The sequence below is a fragment of the Xyrauchen texanus genome, chromosome 18 (assembly GCF_025860055.1).
Source record: "Xyrauchen texanus isolate HMW12.3.18 chromosome 18, RBS_HiC_50CHRs, whole genome shotgun sequence".
NCBI lineage: Eukaryota > Metazoa > Chordata > Actinopteri > Cypriniformes > Catostomidae > Xyrauchen > Xyrauchen texanus.
This window is the reverse complement of record NC_068293.1, coordinates 33,261,066-33,284,519: the sequence shown is the minus strand read 5'-3', so window position 1 is coordinate 33,284,519 and position 23,454 is coordinate 33,261,066. Positions and strand designations below refer to the sequence as shown.

General features: G+C 39.8%; 1 protein-coding gene across 1 annotated transcript in view; it reads right to left on the bottom strand.

Moving 5' to 3' along the window:
- LOC127658763 (low-density lipoprotein receptor-related protein 1B-like) overlaps positions 1–23,454 on the bottom strand; it is a 471,292-nt gene that overhangs the window by 85,377 nt on the left and 362,461 nt on the right. Inside the window, exons 44-49 of the mRNA XM_052148252.1 lie at positions 10,300–10,425; positions 9,837–9,965; positions 9,442–9,561; positions 8,088–8,201; positions 2,380–2,529; positions 1,666–1,788 (exon numbers count right to left, since the gene is read on the bottom strand). Of these exons, the coding sequence (XP_052004212.1) occupies positions 1,666–1,788; positions 2,380–2,529; positions 8,088–8,201; positions 9,442–9,561; positions 9,837–9,965; positions 10,300–10,425 (762 nt within the window). The remainder of the gene's footprint in view (positions 1–1,665; positions 1,789–2,379; positions 2,530–8,087; positions 8,202–9,441; positions 9,562–9,836; positions 9,966–10,299; positions 10,426–23,454) is intronic.

Below are 23,454 nucleotides of genomic sequence, written 5' to 3'. Positions count from 1 at the left end.
GGAGACTGTCTCTCCAATGCCTGCTTAATCTCAAACTAGAGTTTGTAATGACAGAGCTGACAAATAAAGAAGAACCTTCTTTGTACCACAAACTTAAACCCTCAGCATGAACTTCTGAACTTTCACACAGAGCTAAATCAGGTTATCTTTGAAAGGTTTCCTTGTGAGATCCTCATCCCAGTCCTAGTCCTATATTCCATACCTAGCCATGCTATATAATTCTGAAAATGACTCTATGACCTGTGATCACTTGTATAACTGACAAATTAATGATTATAGCCGATATACCTTTTAAAATATTTGTAGTGATTGGTAATCACTTATAACTGACAAATCAATGATTATAATCTTTAATCTGGTATGATTCATCTCATTCTACTAAGAATGGCAACTATTCAACTGGATATTATACCCCTACAATCAGGTTTCTGGTAATCTGAGATACCGGGCATTTCCCCGGTGGGCAGACGCACTTTGGGGCCGATCAGGGGCGGACTGGCCATTGGGAGAACCGCGCGAAAAGTGGCAAATGGGCCGCAATAAGCTCAAATTAGCACATTTTTGTGGACATCAAACACCATTTATATACATTTGTACAGTGTATATACATTTGAAATCTATATTATTTCCAGTCTTTGTCTAAAATCCTGGTTTACAGCTTTGACACGAACTAAAAGGCTATTGATTATTTATAATAATTCTCAAACTTCCAATGGGACATTTGTCAACACAAGTAAATCGTGCTTTTCATGATTTTTAATGACTGTAGTATGTTACTGTACATATCACACAGTTGAAGACATCCCTCAGAGATACAATTTTTTCTGGCATTATCAAAAATACAGCATGAATCTTTTGGAGTATAATTCTATGCAAAAATAATTATATACTATAATAAGCCTATGATTGTGCGTGAAAGGCAGATGAAAAAGGAGATGACACACAGTGTATGTCAAAGCCATGTATTATTAAGTATAAATTCTATTCTAGTCAGACCCTGTCTGCCAAAGAGTCAGAGTGGTCCATTCCTGGGGTTACCACCATGGAGAATGAAATTAAGGGTCACAGCAGGATAGATTGGTCTCAAATTCCCATAATTCTCCTTGACTGCCTGATGCTCTCTGGCTACATCTGCAGATATCCTATCTCTCTTTAAAGTGCTGACAGCGAGCAAAGACTTTGTCATGTTATGTTGATAAAAAAATTTTTTTATTAAACAATCTGAACAAGAGAGCATCAAATAAGGTATAGTATGAAAACTGCAAAATTATTTTGTCTGGTAACCTAAAAAAATGTCTTTGCTGGAAACACCTACAGTATATGAACTGTTTTTTATTTAAGTAAAATATTATATCATTTGACTATGTTAAGTTAAATACATCACATTATACCAACAAAGTAATTTTTTAATGGTCAGATTAAATAGAAATAACACCTTAATGAAACAACTGCCTGCCTTTTTACCAGCACATAAACCTCCAAGGGCACAAGTTCACATCAAGATCATTTTTGTCACCTGAAAATGCTTCTCTTAACCTCTGCATTAGCAGCCGAATTGGTTTCTGCATTCAAAGCCCATCTCCTGAGTTGGGCCTTAATCTCTCGCTCCACATGAGAAATCAAGCCGAATGAAAGCAATGGGAGACTAATACCAGCCATGCTTACCGCACTGGAACTCATCTGCACCGTCCTCACAATCCTTCTGTCCATCACACAGCCACACGCTGGAGATGCAGTTCCCGCTGGGGCAAGCAAAGTGGCCTTCTGCACATTTCTGCTCATGGGAGACTGCAGCAGCCAGACACAGAGTGGAGAAAATATGTGTTTGATTATGGAGAGTGTAAATAAGTCCAAGATTTGCTTAGCGTTGTGAGAATTCAGACCAGTGGTTATTTGGATTATTATTCCCTCGCTAAAATGTGCTTCTAGTCAGTTGAAATGTTTATGTGATGCAATTCTCAGTGGAACTATAAGTGTAAAAGGGCTTTTGCTTCATTAAAATCTCCATTCAACAGGTTTCCACAGATATATTCCAAATTTTCATTCTATTTGAAACCACTGACACACTAACGAGTAATAAGCCAACACCTGCCAAGACAAATTTTCAAGCCACCTTTTCATCAACGGTTTTGAAGGGAATTGCAGTCTGCGAGAATGTTTAAATATCTGCCATTCGCAAGTCTGACAATCAGCGGTAATTATTAATCTGCCTTCAGAACCTTTTGCGGCTTTTCAGGCAAAGAGAAAAAGACAGGGCTTGTCTCAGCTTCATTACACCCTTCATAAATAGTGTTTTGACAAAATTAATTCGATTTTAACGGAAGCTGGCTTCATCAAACTGCAAAGCTAACACAAACTGAGAGTTATACTCAACGTTACCCTGACAGTTTTTCTCATCAATGTAATCTCCACAGTCGTTAGCTCCATCACAGAACCAGGAAGTGTGAAGGCACAGTGAGGTGGTGTTGCAACTGATGAAGGCCTTTTCTGCCGCTCCCATTCTATAAAAGTCTGCACAATCAGTGTGATCTGGGAGGAAATGGAGACATGTTTATTGTAGGTCACATGAGATAGAGATGCAAATTAATTGACCAAGATTCACAAATTTACAAGGATTCGGGGCATATACACCACCGAATGTGGCAAAAGATACCCAAATATGTAAAATGTGGGGGCAAAAAAAATCTCTTTTTTTTTATTGATTAAATTGAAGTAATTTACATAAACAATTGGCATGTTTTGTATGGTAAAAAAAAACACCCTCATGAACTTAAAAAAAAAAATTTAAAATCCATCCATGCAGTTAAAAAACATTAATCAAATATCTTTATAACATAGCTACGTTGCTATAGAGGAATTAGTGTTGAGTAAAGCTATTTTGAAACTGTCGCTCGCCAATCTAAAAGCTAATTATGTTAACAAAAGGTAGCTGACTACTTTGAAGCTACTTAAGGGGGCAGTTCCATTTGAAATAAATCAAGACATTCTGCACTTTTACTTGTCATTTATAATTGAAAAATGTATGTGCAATACATCAATTATTCTTTTCAGACCCTTCAAATTGTGAACTACATTCCAGTCTCAAATTTAACAGCTAAAATTAAATGGATTAATAATAAATAATGTAATGTGATAATTGTGATGAGGAGAAGGGGGTGGCCAGGCCGTGATGCAGCATGGCTGGCGCTGAATCAGCCGATCAAAGCGAGAGCGAGATAAGGGGCAGCCGGAGATGCAGGTTCGAGAGAGAGAGAGAAGCACATGTCCGTGCTGTTTGTTTAAGTTTCATGTTGTTTTAAGTTCATTTATATCTTTAAACCTTTATGTTGACTTTTCAGCCAGTTCCCACCTCCTCCTTGCCCGAATTTTTAATTGTTACAGTGGTGCCGGAACCCGGGAGGGAGGAGGGATGTGCTGTCACGGAGTCCTTGCCGCTACCATCCGCCAGGGGAGCAGCCGCTGCCTTCTGCATAGGGATGGAGAGATCGCTGTCAGCAGCCAAGAGCCATCTGCCGATAAGGGGAGGAGCGGTTCCATCCACCAGAGGGTGGAGGTCTCGCTGCCATCTGCCAGGGTAGGATCGAGCTGGCATCCACCAGAGGGCGGAGGAGCGGTTTAGGACTGGGCGACAGCGTGCAAATTCTCCTCTCTCTTTCCTCTCTCTCTATCTCTGTGTGTGTCTCCGCTCGCCCTTTCCTTCTCCACACACATCCCCTCGTCTCTCCCTGAGGTTCGCAGTAGGTGGGGTGGACCACCGGCTGACAGAACAGATGGAAGGGATCGGGGGAGTTAGTCAGACCGGTGGCACCCCAGCCTGAAACGAGGAGGGGGGTGTGGCCTTGCCGTGATGTGTTTTATGTTGTTTTAAGTCACTTTATATAATGAAGCCTTGTTATGTTGACTGTTCAGCCAGTTCCCGCTGCCTTCTTGCCCAACCATTGAACTGTTACAAATAATCATATATTTACATTTATGCATTTGGCAGACGCTTTTATCCAAAACGACTTATAGAGCCCTTATTACAGGGACAATCCCCCCGGAGCAACCTGGAGTTAAGTGCCTTACTCAAGGACACAATGGTGGTGGCTGTGGGGCTCGAACCAGCATCCTTCTGATTACCAGATTACCAGTTATGTGCTTAGACCACTACACCACCACCACTCCAAATTCCTGAGCCTCCAGCCTCCATCCCTGGTAGCTCTTCCCTCGGAGTCCCTACCTTCAGCGGCTCCATCACCTGGGCCTCCGCCTCCTGCAGCACTGCCTCCTTTCCCTCTGCAAATTCTGTCTTGGTCTTCTGACCCTCGGCCAGTTCCCTTCCTGAAGCAGCCTCCCAGGCTACAGGACCCCATTGCCTTCCTGGATTGGCTTCCCAGGCTGCCAGACCCGTTCCCATCCTGGAGCCGCCTCCCAAATCGACAGACCACTTTCCTGGCCACTGGCTCCACCCTGGTCTGCTTGGTCTTCTGGCCAACTGCCTGATCTACCCTGATCTGCTTAGTCTCCAGGTTCATGTTTGTCTTCGGACTCCCTGTTCGCTCCACCTTGGCCGCCTGGTCCGTTTTGTCCTCTTGTTCCCCTTGACTGCAGGTTCCATGATGTCCTTTTCATCTTTCATCATACATTTATTGCGTCACTTTCATTCATCTCTATATATTTGAGGATTAATACATCTTAAACCCTGTCTTTCCAAAGCCATCATGATTTCTTTAATTAAATAACATTAGGTGCTTGGAGCTAGGATAACATTGGTTTTAAAGGGCTAATCAGAGCCATATTTTTTCCTACTGTACAAAAACAATGAACTTTGAATGAACTACTGTATGTCAAACAGGGTGCAATAAAAACCTTTTTTACTTTCTGTAACTTTATACAGCATTAGCATAATTTATATAACAAAGTAAAAAAATACAAAAAAACAATTAAATAAATATTTCACTATAAAAAGAAGACTAAAATGTAGTGCAGTTTCTTTAGAACAGGGATTCAATCTGAAGAATCATTTAATTGTTTTTGTTTTTTAAACCTGAATGAAATAATTCACTTTCACTGGAATTAATCAGAGAATGTAATTATTGTCTCAGCATATTTGATGCTGCATGCATGAAACAATATGAAAAAATAAATGGGATAGGGATAGTTCATCAGAAATTCTCTCATCATTCACTCAACATGTTGTTCCAAACACGCCTAACTTCTGTTCTTCGGTGGAACACAAAAGTCACCATTCACTGTGGCTTCATCTCTGTTCCCTGTCAAAAAGCTACACTTTGATGCTGTGCTGACTTAGCACTTTGGGAACAACTTTCGGTGTGACCAGCTGTGAAAATGTGTGCAACATGTCAATGAAATTGACCAGAATTTATAGCCTCTGCTGGTGACATCATTGGATGCACCTGTAGAAGGGCTACAAATAGATGCATCACAGGTGCATCGTCAGATAATTTGTCTTCAGATCACTCTGAGCCTGTCAGAAACTTTCTACTTTCCTCTGTTAGGAGTTAGATTTTGCAGTGAGCAGAAACCTTTCCCTTTTCTCTAAAAAAGAAAAGAAAAAGAAAATGACTGAAAGACAGAGCAAGTGGTGTGTGTTCCCTTGTTTATGCTCTATGGCTGAGAGGGACACACATCAGTTTTGTTTTATATGTTTGGGGGGAAGGGCATGCTGCTCTTGCGTTGGAGCGGGTGCGAGCATTGCGATCTGTTCTCAGTCAAAATGCTTCGCACTCGTCTCGCTTACTTCCATAGACCCCGGTTCCTCGCTTTGGGTCCCACTCTAGGTGCGTCTTGCCATCGCAGGTTGCTAACGACAGACGCCTCCCTGACGGGCAGGGTAGCAGTCTTAAGTGGTCATCCAGCTCAAGGGGAATGGGAGGGTAGTCAGCTCGATTTTCACATTAACTGTCTCGAGTTGATGGCTGTATTTCTGGCCCTGAAATACTTCCTCCAGAGGCTGCCATGTCTTGGTGCGGGTGGATAACACAGCGGTAGTCTCTTACATAAACCATCAAGGAGTTCAACGTTTACACCAGCTGAACAGACTGGCACGGCAGATTCTCCTTTGGGCCCAGGGCAAGCTCCTGTTAATCAGAGCAGCTTATATCCCTGGATGCCTGAATGGGAGCAGATTTACTGTCCAGACAGAAAATACGGACGGGGGAGTGGAAACTCCACCCCGAGGTAGTGGAACAAATCTGGTTGAGATTTTACAAGAGCAGAAGTGGACCTCTTCGCCTCCCAACAGACAGCGCAATGTCCCCTCTACTTCTCTCTGAGTCACCCAGCCCCCCTGGGTCTGGATTCGATGGCACATACATGGCCCAGAATGCACCTGTATGCTTTTCCCCAGTTTCTCTGCTCCCGGGAGTCTTGGCCAGAGTTCGCCAGCAGAGATAATGTCTCTCCTCGACGGCTCGCCTTGGGTGATTCCGGACAGGAGGAACCTTCTGTCTCAAGCACAGGTGACAATATTTCATCCCCGGCCCGAGCTGTGGAAACTTCATGTTTGGCCCCTGAAGGGTACCAACTGAGGGACACTGGGCTTTCACCTGACGTTATCGAGACCATTCTATGTGCTAGGGCTCCCTCTACTAGAAGTTATGCCAATAAATGGGGTGTCTTTAAAAGATGGTGCAGTGCACATAATGCAGATCCAGTTAACTGCCAGATTGCTTCAGTTCTGGACTTTCTCCAGGAAAAAGTATCAGCAGGCACATGCCCCGCTACTCTCAGGGTTTACGTGGCCACTCTATCGGCTTGCCACGTCTTGATTTGACGGGGTGCCATTGGGGAGACATCCTCTGCTTGCTCGCTTCGTTCGTGGAGCCATGCGACTGAGGCCTACCGCTAGGACCAGGATCCCTTCATGGGACTTAGTAATAGTCCTTGAGGGTCTGGTTGAGACCCCCTTAGAACCTCAAGATGTTTTTTTTCTTATGACAATTACTTCTCTAAAAAGAATTGGGGATCTACAGGCTCTGTCTGTCTTGCCAGCCTGCTTAGATTTGGCCCCAGGATTGGCTAAAGCAATTTTGCACCCTCATCCTGACTACCTGCCTAAGGTTCCTTTCTCAACTGTATATCCGGTCACTCTCGTATCCTTCAGCTCCACGCCATTTACAACGCCAGAGCAGGAAAGATTTCACGGACTTAGTCCAGTCCGTGCCCTTCAGACTTATGTCCACCGCACTAGCCAGTGGCGTAAGTCAGGGCAACTATTAGTTTGCAGGGGGCGGCTTCCACCAAGCAGACTATGCCGTATTGGGTGAGGGATGCTATTGCCCTGGCCTACAAGTCGCGCGGTCAAGCTTCGCCAGTAGGTATCAGAGCTCACTCTACCAGAGGGGTCGCCTCCTCTAAAGCTGTGGCTAGAGGTGTCCCTCTGCAGCATGTTTGAGATGCAGCAGGCTGATCCTCTCCGTTCACATTCATAAGATTTTATAGTTTGGGTGTTCATGCCACTCTGGGCTCTTATGTCCTTGAGTAAACATCACAAGCTCATGTCTGAGATCTCTCGTGCTCTTGTGAGCACACTAAACAACTGTAAGGGGTACGGACATCCACAGTGCAGAGGCGTGGGTATTCTCGTTCCCAAAGCACTAAGTCAGCGCAGCATCAAAGTGTAGCTTTTTGACAGGGAACGTAGTTACTTAACTGTAACCCCTGTTTCCTGATAAAATCGGAACGAGTTGCTGCACTTCATTGCCACACTGTGATGCCCCAGGAGTGCTCTTCAGACAAAATACCTGACGATGCACCTGTGACACATCTATTTATAGCCCTGCTACAGGTGCATCCAATGATGTCACCAGCAAAGGCTATAAATTCTGGTCACAGCTGGTCACACCTAACGTTGTTCCCAAAGCGTTAAGTCAGCGCAGCATCTAGTTCCACTTTTATCAGGGAACAGGGGTTACAGTTAAGTAACCCGAGACGTTCCATACAATGAAGTGAATGGTGACTGAGGCGAACCTTCTCTCTAATATCTCCTTTTGTGTTCCACAGGAAGAGGTCAAAGGGGTTTGGAACAACATTAGGGTAAATGATGACAGAATTTTAGCTCGGAAACATGGGCATCACTGTCTTACTGCAGTTCTTTTCATCGGATGCATCAGCGCAGTCAATGACCTGGTTGCACCATGAGGATATTGGTATGCAAGTCCCATCTTGACAGGATGACTCAGACGCAGCACACGTGACATCTGGAACAGAGACACTTCATTTACACAGAGAGCAGAAAGACAGGGGACTAAAACAACTGGACATAAGCTTAAATGAATGAAATATTGTGTGCCGATATTTCCTTGATATGCTCTGCAATTTACAGATGATAACAGGGTCTTCCAAACAGCTTCAAAGCAAATTACTTGTAACATGCTTTCACAGCTTGAATAATTTTGAGTCATTTTGCGAGTCCAAAATAAACCTTACTAGCTGCATAATATATCTGTATGTTGTATATACGTATGTGTTATGTTGTGTGTATACTGTTTGTTGCATATTTTCTTTTTCAAAATAAATAATTAATTTCTGTGCCAATAGGGGCACCAAATGGAATTACAAAATTAAACTTAGTTTTCAAAACAGCTTTCTGAACACTCCCCGTCTTCCATTCATTAAACAAAGAGATAATCCCACCCTCAACTCATGCCATTGGCTGACTCAATGCCATACAGGTCGCTCAAAACAAACAGAGGATTTTCATAGCACCTCGGAGACAAAGCATCAATGATTTTCTAGAAAATTATCCTATGAATGGCTTACTTGTAGTCAATGCATATTAAGGTTAGATAGGAGTATGTATTTTAACAGAAAAAGTTACAATCTTCAGCATTAAGTGAAATTTATATACAATTTAAAATAATAATATCAATAGACATACAGTACAGCATTTTTCTAATTTAATATTTATTTTCAGTATAAATTGTATTAGCAGCTAAAAGTATTTGATCTTCAGAATATGTTGTATTTGGTATGTCACCCTTTTGCTTTAATGACAGCATGCATTTGAGCTGGCATGGACTACACATGTTTGAGCAAAACCTGATGATCCATGTTATCCCAGCATGATTTCTGAATGTTCCAAGAAGCATTGTGTGTGCTCCAATGAAAGCAATGAAATTTGACCTTTTATACAAAGTTAACATGGTCCATGTCACAAATGTGCATATTTAATTGATCTAGAAATAACTGAGAATCTTAAATAATTCTTATTAATTTTAGATCAAAGCATTTGTTGGTTTATATTTCCAAAATGTTTGCTTACAGACTTAGAATCATAGTTTGGTCTCAGACATCAGGCTGTTTATATACACATTATATATATATATATATATATATATATATATATATATATATATATATATATATAGATAGATAGATAGATAGATAGATAGATAGATAGTCCTTGTATGTAGAGTATTTTAAATAACGAATACCTACTGTTACAAAAAGCCTCATCCGAGTTGTCTCCACAGTCATCAATTCCATCACAAATGCGACTGTTAGCCACACAACGCCTGTTGTAGCAAGGACGGTGACCCTTTCTGCAGCTCCTGTTGTCTAGTGACACAGAAGGAAATGGAAATCAAATCTTTTACATCAGTACATAAAAAAGAGCTTCATATACTCTGTCTTTTATTTACTTTTTCTTGTCCTCTGGGCTTTTTTACCCACTTGCTCTTTTGGTTGAAAGCTGTAAGGAGAACCAGCTCATTTTATTAGGTTGAGGCCCTTGGGAATGGAACTGCCAACTTAAACCAATTCTGTGTGCTTACTGCTTTCATGATGTGAGAGTGGAGAGTATATGCGGCAAATGGCTGTGATCAGCTACTTACCACAATATTGCATTTTCTCATCCGACTTGTCTTTGCAGTGGGCAGTTCCATCACATGTTAGCTGATAGTCTATACATTCACCATTTCCACACTCAAACTCTGTATGCATGTTGCAAGAGGATGTTTTGGCTAAGAAAGCAAACAAAATGGAGGTTTGTTAACAAACAAAGCTTTAATATTTTGTGTTCTTCTGCAAAAACATATTCTAAACTGAATTCATTGTGTGGCTATTAATTCATTAAATTTTACGTGAAAATATTAAATGCTGGTAAACTTGAAGAAATTATGCAGTATGAATAAGAGTAATAGTGATTTTGTTGTATGCAACATTAATAATAAGTGTTAATTAAATGATGGAATAAATAAAGCAAATCTTTTTAAATGTAATAACTTGGCTTGGAGGGACCATACGTCTTGAAAGCATGCAGAAGCAAAGTCCTATGGATGTGAAGTTGACACTTACACACACATCTGTTGTCATCGAGTAGTATCCGCTCTCCTCGGCAGCTGCAGTTGACTCTGCCATCCGGAGTAAGGAAACACAGGTCACCACAGCCACCATTCAGAACCCTGCACGGAGATAGCTCACCTGTGAAACAGAGGGACAGGGACTTCACTTCTTGCACAAGAGTGCCATAATATTAAGCAACAAGCAAACAGAAATTTCCAAGTCTTTGAAGTATCTTGTAATTCTTTTAGGTAAAACTTGTTTGCTTTATGAAGGACTGCTGACTAATAAAATACACTGAAAATGCTATGGTCCATCAAAGGCTTACTTGTAGAGTACTCTGTGGTTCCTAAAAATTGCATTTCATAAGCAAAAAAATATTAAAATGCAAAAACTTGAATGGAAGAAATTGTAATAAACTCAGCAAAAAATGAAACATCCCTTTTTCAGGACACTGTATTTTAAAGATAATTTTGTAAAAATCACAAATCACAGATTTTTATTGTAAAGGGTTTAAACAATGTTTTCCATGCTTGTTCAATGAACCATAAACAATTAATGAACATGCATCTGTGGAACGGTCATTAAGACACTAACAGCTTACAGACGGTAGGCAATTAAGGTCACAGTTATAAAACTTAGGACACTAAAGAGAACTTTATACTGACTCTGAAAAACATCAAAAGAAAGATGCCCATGTTCCCTGCTAATCTGCGTGAACGTGCCTTAGGCATGCTGCATGGAGGCATGAGGGCAGCAGTTGTGGCCAGGGCAATAAATTGCAATATTCATACTGTGAGATGCCTAAGACAGTGCTACAGGGAGACAGGAAGGACAGATGATCTTCCTCGCAGTGGCAGACCACGTGTAACAACACCTGCACAGGATCGGTACATCCAAATATCACACCTGAGGGACAGGTACAGGATGGCAACAACAACTGCCTGAGTTACACCAGGAATGCACAATCCCTCCATCAGTGCTCAGACTCTCCGCAACAGGCTGAGAGAGGCTGGACTGATGGCTTGTAGGCCTGTTGTAAGGCAGGTCCTTACCAGACATCACAGGCAACAACGTCAACTATGGGCACAAACACATCTTCACTGGGCCAGAAACGACTGGCAAAAAGTGCTCTTCACTGACAAGTCGTGGTTTTGTCTCAGCAGGGGTGATGGTCGGACTTGCATTTATCATCGAAGGAATGAGTGTCACACCGAGGCCTGTACTCTGGAGAGGGATTGATTTGGAGGTGGAGGGTCTGTCATAGTCTGGAGCGGTATGTCACAGCATCATCGGACTGAGCTTGTTGTCATTGCGGGCAATCTCAATGCTGTGCGTTATGGGGAAGACATCCTCCTACCTCACGTGGTACACTTCCTTCAGGCTCATCCTGACATGACCCTCCAGCAGGATAATGCCACATGCAATACTGCTCATTCTGTGCATGATTTCCTGCAAGACAGGAATATCAGTGTTCTGCCATGGCCAGCGAAGAGCCCAGATCTGAATCCCATTGAGCACGTCTAGGACCGGTTGGATCAGAGGGTGAGGGCTACGGTCATTCCCCTCAGAAATGTCCGGGAACTTGCAAGTACCTTGGTGGAGGAGTGGGACAACATCTCACAGCAAGAACTGGCAAATCTGGTGCAGTTAATGAGGAGGAGATGCATTGAGTACTTAATGCAGCTGGTGGCCACACCAGATACTGACTGTTACTTTTTACTTTTTTGTAATTTTGACCCCCCCTTTGTTCAGGGACACATTATTCAATTTCTGTTAGTCACATGTGTGTGAAAATTGTTCAGTTTATGGCTTAGTTGTTGAATCTTTTTATGTTCATTTATATTGCTGAAAATAAAAGTAGTTGAAAGTGAGAGGACCTTTTATTTTTTGCTGAGTTTGTTTTCTTTATTGGGTGGAAATTAGAGCAGTTCCATTTTAAAAGCATATTGAGGCTCTGACCATTTACACTTGGTACAGTCGGGTCATCTTGTAGCATCTGTGGTCCTTATAATGTAAGTATGACAGACCAAAAGGCATATTTAGACAGCATAAAAGTAATCCAAACGACTCCAGTTGATCAATTAATGTCTTCTGAAGCAAACCGATAGGTTGGTGTGAGAAACAAATCGATAATTAAATTTGTTTTTACTTTAAATTGTTGCTTCCGTCCAGCACTCTATTTCTGTTTGAAATGAACTAACTATCGCGTGACATTCGTTCTTCTGTTGTCCACAAATAGCATGCTTCCAAATCCTCACGTGAACGTGCCATAGCGCTTACGTCACTGATGCGCTGACTGCTGGTAGGAAGTGATTTTTTCAAGTTAATAAAGTTTTAATTATTGAATTGTTTCTTACACAAACCTATCGATTTACTTACGAAGACATTAACTGCTTAAATGGAGTCGTGTGGATTACATTTATGCTGTTTAAATATGCCTTTTGGACAGTCAAATAGCCAGCAGCCTGATGGCACCTGTTTACTTCCATTATAAGAATCTACCGAGCTTCAACATTTTTCTAAATATATGAATTTGTGTTCTGCTGAACAAAGACAGTCATACACATCTGGGATGGCATCAGGGTAAGTGAATGAGATCATTTTTATTTTTGTGTGAACTATTCCTTTAACAGTAGTACTCTTTTGTGGCATTTTGTAAAAGTGGTTATCCTATGTTTGCTAAATAAGGTGGGGGCAAAAATGTATGAAACCATACAGAAAATATATATTTTTTATATTATTATTATTATTATTATTTAAGCATGGGCCAAGGTCATATTTTCTTGCTGCCATTACAACACACAAGATGGTCTTTGGATCTTTCTCAAATCATGCTGCATAACATGGATCATCAGGTTTTGCAAAAACTTGTGCAAATGGGGGACTTACCGAATGCGAAGGTATTATAGAGGTTTTATTTATTTTATTTGTATTTTTTTTTTTCAATTAAATTTTCACTCAAATTGTTGCACTGATACTATAATTTGTAATGAAAAAATCATATTAAATTAGAAAATGTACATTTCCACTGCTGGTATTTGGACTTTTGGACCCCACTAAATATGTTTAAGACAAGTGGAAATGGGGGTCAAATGGGGTGGGGACGTTGATGATCTCTGCTAATAAACAAACACATACAATAAGATTGATAAATAATGTGTTGGAGAGTCTACCATTTCCACCTCTTTGTTATTATAGTACATTTTTGTTTTAAATCTCCACCCAGACTGGCTGGAGATGGTATGTATTCAGACATTTGCACTTCTGTAGGCTGAAGAGCATCCACACCTACGAAGAGCCTTTTGCAGATGGAATTCATTGTTCAATGACTCAGCATGAATATGGAAATGAGTTTTGACACCAGAGGTAACTTGGCATAGTACAAGATAAAGCACTGGAAAGAGACTTCTGTGCTTATGAAGTTCACACATTGACAATGTTTACATGCATATACTGTATGTTCGGCAATCCATATTGAATTCAGTGAGTTTACAGATTCTAAATGTACCGTATAAACACTGCAGTACAATGGACATAACATTAATTTACATTTATTCTCAATATTACCACAAAAGCTTGTGATTTCTGTCAAACAAAGGGAATTTGGTCACTCTATAAAAAATAAATAGTGCATAATTGTCTTGTTTGTTTGTTTACCCTAGTATGCCTATAACAAAATGAAAAAACAGTCTTTTTATATTGCTGTCTTTACTCAAGTAGCAAGATGATAATTAGAAGCAGCATCCCAAAATTCTGTCTGTGTAAACATTTTAGTCTCCTTATTCCATAATTACACATCTCTGGATGAGAGTTTGTAGCAAATATTGATGGAAGAAAGTTGTCTTTTAATACTGAATATGTGTTATGAATCAGACGAGGGCAGACGAGGAGTGAGGATCTAAATGCAGTTCTATAATGAAGGAACAAAAGGGTGAACAGGGTAACTCAAAATAACTGAACAACACAGGGAACAAACATCCACGAGGGGAAAATAAAGTATAAACATGAAAAACATCCACGGAGGGCACGGGCAGGAACACAATCAAGGACAACCATAACATACAACGACCGGCAACGAATGAACAAACAACAGGGTTTAAATACACAAGGGTGATGATTAAATTAAACTCAGGTGAGAACAATGACACTGGCAGTGATGAGGGCAGGGGATTATGGGAAGTGTAGTTCGGGACAGGTGACAGGGGAGAAACACTGAGCAGACAACAGGGGAATCGTGACAATATGACTGTGGAAGTAGTCAGATTCAAAGATTTACATGGCAATCATTCTTCTATTTAAAGGAATATTATTTAAAGGAATACTCTAAGCATCTGATTTTTTTTATTTATTTATTTTCTACATGTTTGCATAAAGCTACTGTATCAGTTGGTTTATTAGGTTGGTTTTAGTATTTAAACGTATTATCAACCCAACCTAATGATTTACTATTTAAACTTATTAGTTTGGCTTGGGAAAACCAACCTACTGTTATACCATTTAAATGTATTATTATTTTATTCTGAGACAAAAATTTCCCCTCCTAGAGCTTACAAGGTACATGCACCAAACTTTGCACAGACCTTTTGACTGATCCCAAATAAAGTGCTATATCTTTTCTAACTGATCGGAATTACGGTATTCCCATAGCGGACTTCTGAACAGGCCGGATTTTACATTTACTCCCATTAAACATTTCTGACTATACTTACTACTAATGTTTTCAAGCTACATTCAAGCTACATGCACCAAATCTGGGATATACATACTGGCAACACCTAGCTATATGTAAACATTCTACAAACATGTTAATGACATGCTAAAACATGCTAGCAATGCTTAGATTAGTAGAGTTGGGGTATTCAAGTTCGTACTCCGACTTGAGTCTGAGTCACAAGTCTAATTTTAATGGACTTGGACTTGTCACGGACTTGGATGCATTTTTAATCAGATTTTACTCTGACTCGAGCCTTTGGTACTCAGGATTTTTTTCCCGAGTCCAGCTGAGTGCATGGCATTTCATTTGTGATGCAATAAACAAAATAAATAAATACAAATAATGAAACAGAAATTAATGGACACTTTGTCTGCAAGCAGTTGTAACACACCCTGATGTCGTAGATGTAGCCAGAGTTTGTTTCACCATGTTGAGAAAACATACCTGCAGAGTGGCACACTCAGTCAACCAATAAGCTTAAATGTTACTATGGAGACTGCTGTAACACAGATTACCGAGGTGGCTGTCATAATGAACACATAAAGACTGGTATGTAGCCAATGTAATAGAAACTACAAGGCAGTTTTGCATGGCACGGGACCTGACAACTGGTAAAATTGCACACAGTGTTTGTGCAGCCAAGACAGTGCTTGCATCGCAGTTTCGTAGTGGTTAAGAACTTCATTAAAGAAATAGTTCGCACAAAAATTTAAATTTGCTGATAATTTACTCACTCTCAGGCCATCCAAGTGCATCACAGATATGTACGGAAGCGAAAATTGAATTTTGGAATTTAATTGAAGTAGTTAAAAATAATTAAGTATAGTTTTGTTTCTAAAAATAATCAATCGTTTGGGTTCAGAAGAACTTTATTTGTTGACTGGAGTCGTGTGGATTATTTTGATGCACCTTAAATATGCATTTTTCACAATAAAATGCATAGTGAAAATGAAGTTATTTTGGGCAGCGAAATGTTTTGTTTATAATTTAATTATAGATTGGGTGACCAGATGTCCCAGTTTATTACACAGGACAGTCTGGTTTTTGGTGAGGTCAATGATTTTTTTTCTTCTTAAATTAAGTATCCTCACTGTCCTCCTCTCTATTGTCTCTGGTATCATTTAAGAGAAGAAAATCTATTTAGTTGCATCGCACGTTGATTTGACAATACATTAATTCTAGTCTTCAGCAAATCAGCTGAAATGTGTCTGGGTTCCATGGCAATGATGTCATGCTCTCAATGTCATCCTGTCAGTCAGCACAAATGCCCAAAATAATGCAAAAATACATTTTCAACAACAAGCTAAAAAGAAGCCGATCCATGTCTTCACGCAACACGTGAAAATGTAAGCGGGGTGTTTTCTGAATGTTCATTTTCACCACGAGCACAGAGGTTAATCAGACAACTATCACATTCAGACAGCTATACTGCACTTTATACATAGTACAAGCACTTAAAGGAATATTCTGGATTCAATACATGTTAATGATTACAACAAACCATTATTTTGACTCATCCATCCTTTTCTTTAAAATAAAAGCAAAAATCAACGTTACAGTGAGGCACTTACAAAGGAAGTGAATGAGGCCAATTTTTGCATGTTAAAATACTCACCGTTTCAAAAGTATAGCCACTAGACCTAAAGGATATGCATGTAAACATGATTTTAGTGTGATAAAGTAATTTATGTAAAAAATAACTTTTCTGTGTAAAGTTTTTACAACTTTTTACAACTACAACCAATTTTACATCTTCTTTGCCATGATGATACAGTGTCAACAAACTCTAAAACGACTGTAAAACAATGTTACGACTCAAATAATACATAATTTTTAACAGAAGAATTAATGCAAGTGCCTTAATAAAATTACAAGCTTCAAATTTCTGCCTTTAAACCCACCATAAACCTCGATTTTTGCTTTTTTTTAAAGAAAAGGAGAGGCGAGTCAAAATTAAGTTTTGTGATAATCAATATTATGGCTTAAATTGTATTGAACCCAGAACATTCTTTTAAAAGTTGAGATGTGGGGATTGTATTTAGAATTTTAGGTTGCAGTGTTGTGAATTTTGTGTTAAAATGTGTACCTGACATGACAATCTACTCACAATTACACATACAATGTGAAATTATATGGATAGAATAGGCTATGTGGAATTTGTAAATTAAAAAAAGCTCAAATGTGGTTAAAAAGTGAAAAACTAAATACATTACACAAAATGTATTGTAATTAACATAAATCATCCTGTTAAAAGGTTTGCACCCCCTTGGTTCTTGTGTTGCCTTCCTGAGCATCAATGAATGTTTGTCACTTTAGTAATAGTTGTGTATGTTGTCCTAAGTGTCAAAATATGGCTATGTCTATATAATTAGCCACTGTTGGGAAGAACTCAAATGTGCAGAATATGCTGGCAAACCAAAGAATGTACAGTATTTTTCTTAAGAAAAGTGGGTAGCTTTACAGCTCAGGATAAAGCAGGGACTCATGAACAATTATTACACAAATATTAAAGTCATTAATCATAGAGAAAGCAACATACCGTATTAAAGGGTTTGCTCTTCTACCAGTAGCTATAATGAACTCTCATAAATGTGCACAGGAGATCAACGGTCGGTGAAGTGTTAATAATACATCAGATTTAATAATACTTAATAATACATCAGATTTCGGTTTGTTTCTCCTGAACCTTATTGTATTCCTTCAGAACAAAACAAGTTCCATCCATCCATCCATCTTCAACCACTTATCCGAAGTTGGGTCGCGGGGACAGCTGCTCCAGCAGGGGGCCCCAAACTTCCCTATCCCGAGCCACATTAACCAGCTCTGACTGGGCGACCCCGAGGCGTTCCCAGGCCAGTGTGGAGATGTAATCTCTCCACCTAGTCCTGGGTCTTCCCCAAGGCCTCCTCCCAGCTGGACGTGCCTGAAACACCTCCCAAGGGAGGCAGCCAGGGGGCATCCTTACCAGATGCCCAAACCACCTCAACTGACTCCTTTCAACGCAAAGGAGCAGCGGCTCTACTCCGAGCTCCTCACGGATGACTGAGCTCCTCACCCTATCTCTAAGGGAGAAGCCCGCCACCCTTCTGAGGAAGCCCATTTCGGCCGCTTGTACTCGCTGACCTAGTTCTTTCGGTCATGACCCAACCTTCATGACCATAGGTGAGGGTAGGAACAAAAATTGACCGGTAGATCGAGAGCTTTGCCTTTCGGCTCAGCTCTCTTTTCGTGACAACGGCGCGATAGAGCGAGTGCAATACCGCCCCTGCTGCCCCGACTCTCCGGCCAACCTCCCGCTCCATTGTCCCCTCACTCGTGAACAAGACCCCGAGGTACTTGAACTCCTTCACTTGGGGAAAAACCTCATTCCCTACCTGGAGTACGCACTCCATCGGTTTCCTGCTGAGAACCATGGCCTCATCCCATGGCCTCATGGCCTCATGCTAATCCTCATCCCAGCTGCTTCACACTCGACTGCCAAGCGATCCAGTGAGAGCTGAAGGTCACGGACCGATGATGACATGAAGACAACATCATCTGCAAAAAGCAGCGATGAGATCCCCAGCCCACCGAACCGCACACCTTCCCCACAAAACAAGTTGCATACAATAATTTGTTAGACTTCTGAATTATACTTTTGTGTTCTTTTGAAGCTTGAAAAAGTGGTCACCATAAACTGCCATTGTATCACTGAAAATATTTTTTCCCCAAAATTTCTCCCTTTGTGTTGAGACAAAGAAAGAAAATCATATGGAATGTAAACTTTTGAACCGGATAATTTGTTTAAATTCAGTTACCATTTTGTCTTATGGAGTATACAGTATGTGAATATCTTTTGTCAAATAGCTTCTTCAAGGTAGTACTAAATAAATTTTTATGATACCTCTTATTTTTTTTAAACGATAACTCAGGGGCGCATCGGTTTTAAGTGCACAAGCAGTGCGTAGAACTGCCCCAGGTTTTTGGTTAATTAACAATCATGTCCGTTTTAAATGGCCCTAATATTAGCAACTTTACCAGTGTTTTCGGATGTAGCATTTGCAGTCAAGTCGTGAGATGTAACTTCTCAATGAGTGCTAATTACCAGAGGCACCATGACCATTCAAAGTAAGGGGGCACGTGTAGTTTTTTGTCAGTCCAATTGAGTCACGTGTTCCGCTAAAGGCGACGTCCTGTTGCTGCCTTGGATCGTGCTCACAGGGAAAGTCAAGCACATATGGGAAAGTGCGATGTTAAGACAATTAATTAAATCAACTTTTAACCTTTCCTAACTGTGTCTGTCTTAGTGGAACAGTCAATATTTTTTTCTTTTCATAATCTAATATAGATTATTTCAATATTTTTTGTTTGGTCTCTGTTCATTTCCTTTGGTGCTGAAATGTGTTTGACAGGTTTTGCAGCGTAACACTCTTTTCTTCATGTTTAATGAAAGCAGCAGTTCCTCTCCTTTCCAGTCATTATAAAAACTGTTAGTTTTTTTTTTCTTTTTTAATATTTTTTTTTACATGTTTCCTCTGTAGCAGCAGAATTTGTATCCTTTATTTTAAATGCATTGACAGATTTCTTATAAAAAAATTGTATAGCCTACATATGAGCCATTCATTTGTTATTGTATTTTGAAACACTGACGTTCGACCTGGAATTTAGACTCTTAGACTATCATCTAAGAGTAAGTTAGGCAACCTTTTGTAAATACATTTTTCATTTGATTGTTCTAAAGTTGATATTTGATATATTTTATTTCTATATTTCATATTTTTTAAATGTGTGTTTAAAAATCTGTAGATGAAATTAGAGGTCAAACTATAAAATTTAGCCCTTGGAATTCATTTATAAAATAGAGGTAGGCAAAATTTGCACCTTGTTAAAAAACTGCATTATTTGAAGCCTTTGTAAATGTACTATTACACCATATCTATCGATCGATTTGGAGGTGGAGGGTCTGTCATGGTCTGGGACGGTGTGTCACACCATCATCGGACTGAGCTTGATGTCATTACAAGCAATCTCAATGATGTGTGTTACAGGGAAGATATCCTCCTCCCTCATGTGGTACCCTACCTGCAGGCTCATCCTGACATGACCCTCCAGCAGGACAATGCCACCAGCCATACTGCTCATTCTGTGCATGATCTCCAGCAAGACTGGATCTCAATCCCATTGAGCACGTCTGGGACCTATTGGATCGGAGGGTGAGGGCTAGGGCCATTCCCCCAGAAAAGTCTGGGAACTTGCAAGTGCCTTGTTGGAAGAGTGGGGCAACATCTCGCAGTAAGAACTGGCAAATCTGGTGCAGTCCATGAGGAAGAGATGCACTGCAGTACTTAATGCAGCTGGTGGCCACACCAGATACTGATGTTTACTTTTGATTTTGAACCCCCCTTTGATCAAGGACACATTTTTCCATTTATGTTAGTCACATGTCTGTGAATTTTGATCAGTTTATGTCTTAATTGTTGATTCTTTGTATATTCATACAAATATTTACACATGTTAGGTTTGCTGAAAATAAAAGCAGTTGAAAGTGAGCATACGTATCTTTTTTAATATATTTATATATAGATATATAGTTTATATATCACTCTGGTATGAACGGCCTCTTTTAGAAATGCTTTAGCCAATAGATACATATGTACTCAAAAAAATTAAAAACTTAACACATAAGGGTACACTTCTTCTGTTGTGCATACCCTGAGATTAAATCCAGTAGGAATGTGATTATTATATATTTTTTTTTATTAAAGAACTAATAGTACTTGCTTTTAATTGTCAACCAAGCTCCCCAAGCCATGACACCCATTTCAAATCTACTGAGTTTGCATGGATGATTTAAAGAAAAATACAAGACCCAAAATACAAACAATTTTATTTGGTTAATTTTCTTTTAGTAAGTTAATTTAGTTAGTTTTATTATCTATTACTTACACTTAACATGGAAAACTACATTTACAGTAATCACCTCATTCAAGGGAAGGCTACATGTAACCTTCTTTAGAGCTAGCCTTCAGCTCACACTCTATTGAGCTGAGACACATTTTACACTGCCTCCTTGTATATGGAAAATATGTTCATACAAGAAGTGGCCAGTGCACAAGAAAGCAATGTAAAACTGTCTCAAGATGTAAAAATGCAATCGAATGCAACTATTACTGATACAATTACTGATTAAAACAGATGTTTTATACTGTTTTCTATGATTTATACAGCTTGTTGCAGCAATATGATCTTTGCATACATGGCGGTGGTGGGTTGGGTTTTGTTGAACTTGGTGCCCCCTCAAAAAATTAGGTGCATGACGCCCCAGCTAATTACTTCTATGTTGACTCATTATCTGCAGATAGAGACAAAAAAAAGAAATCTCAGTATATATTATTTCATTAAATAGAGATAATTTTAGATAAAACTAAACTAAATTGAATGGACAAATTTAAAATGAAGTGAATTTGGAATGTTCAATACCCAATGCATTAAGTCCTCATGGCGGCATAGTAACTCGCCTCAATCCGGGAGGCGGAGGACGAATCTCAGTTGCCTCCTTGTCTGAGACAGTCAATCTGTGCATTTTATTACATGGCATGTTGAGAGTGTTACCGCAGAGACATAGAGTGTGTGGAGACTTCACGCTATTCTCCACAGCATCCACACACAACTCACCACGTGCCCCACAAAGAGCGAGAACCACATTATAGTTACTATGAGGAGGTTAACCCAATGTGACTCTATCAACCCTAGCAACCGGACCAATTTGGTTGTTAGGAGACCTGGCTGGAGACACTCAGCATGCCCTGGATTCAAACTTATGACTCCAGGGGTGGTAGTCAACGTCTTTAATCGCTGAGCTACCCAGGACTCCAATAACTCTGTTTTAATGACTTTAATTAGTTTTAATGACTATTGCAGCTTTCAATTTCTTTAGTCAATGTTTGATTGGAGGGGAATAAGCAACATAGAATTGAAAATGTCAACAGAATGCAATAAGAAGTGTGTTGAATGACAGTTTTGTCTCCATTCAACTAAAGCATAAGCTTTCATTCTGAAACCACTTTGAAGTTTCAACAGGAAACTAATCATAAAATATAGGTGTTTTTGTGAATTTATATTGAAAATATTTTTTTCTTAGATGTGAAAGTTGTAGCATCTGGACCAATCAGACACACATTTATTCATTATTTATGTCTCAAGACTGTAGCAAGCAGAAGTCCAAGCAGGCTCCATTATGTCTGCTCTCCCACTGATCATTATCAAGCCTTTCCACTGTCTTTGCTGCCACTGGACCAGCAAAGAGTGGACCCCCAGTGACATTCCGAGCAGGGAAAGTTAGCTGCTGCATGCCAGGGCAATCTTTCCCCCATAAGAAATGGACTCAAAGACCAGAACAGACTTTTCTTCACTAAATTATAGATAAACTGTCCATAAATTAACATGTCTATCCCCATGACATTGTGTATAGGATCAATCCTGTCTTGTAAAGTGTTTTTTTGTACTGGATACTATTTTGTGCATGACTTATGACAGGACTACAAGCTAATGTAAAATTATTTAGTATCATTTTTCCAACCAAATGAATCCTTGTGTGACACACTGCACAATGGTATATATATATAATTCTGACAGCATGCATTGTATGCTTGCTATATTAATCAGATCATAAACAGGCACACATTAACAACTTATCCCCCCAATCATGCAAATGAGTCAGCTTCCAAACAAAGGTACATTTCCCACTTGGGAATTGCACCTTTCTCATTGGTCAAGCCAGACTTGAGAGGAGGGACTTTCATCAGAAGTTAACACGTTCCGCCTCTCTCTCTCTCTCTCTCTCTCTCTCTCTCCTCCCCTGGCTTTTTCCCCTGCCCCTCTACTGCATGGTCGTGCTGACCATGAGGTTGCAGGCTGGTAGGCCTCAACACCTCAAGCCATGTGCAACTACCTGGACCATAGAGTCAATGAACACATCCTATGAGTTCATCCTAATTTATTCATTCAACATGGAAGAAATTGATTGCAACTTGAACACCATCGACTCTAGGAATCATCAAGACTATCTCCTGCGACTGCATCTGGGGTCTCTCAACATCCAAGGCAATTGCAAGTATCGTACAATAGTAGCTAACTGAACCTATGTTTAGTACAAGAGGTAAACCATTTGTAACAAAAGGTGCTTTTAAATTAAGAGCTCGATGGTTCTCTCAGGTGGTCAAAATGACTCTTTCATAACTGCAGTTCCACCAGGCTTTTCCGGTTGAATTTTATTTTCACATTTCCCTTTCCCATGTATGAGTGATTTTGTGTGTATGTTTTTTTTTTTTGTTTATATTAGTTATGTGTTCCTGTTTTAGTTAAAAAAATGTTTGTGTACATTCTTGCGAGTTGATTCTGGTCTGCTTGTAAATTTAACGATTCGATCTTAGCTCCATGCTAAGAAAGAGTTATTTTTGTGTGGCCATGAAAAA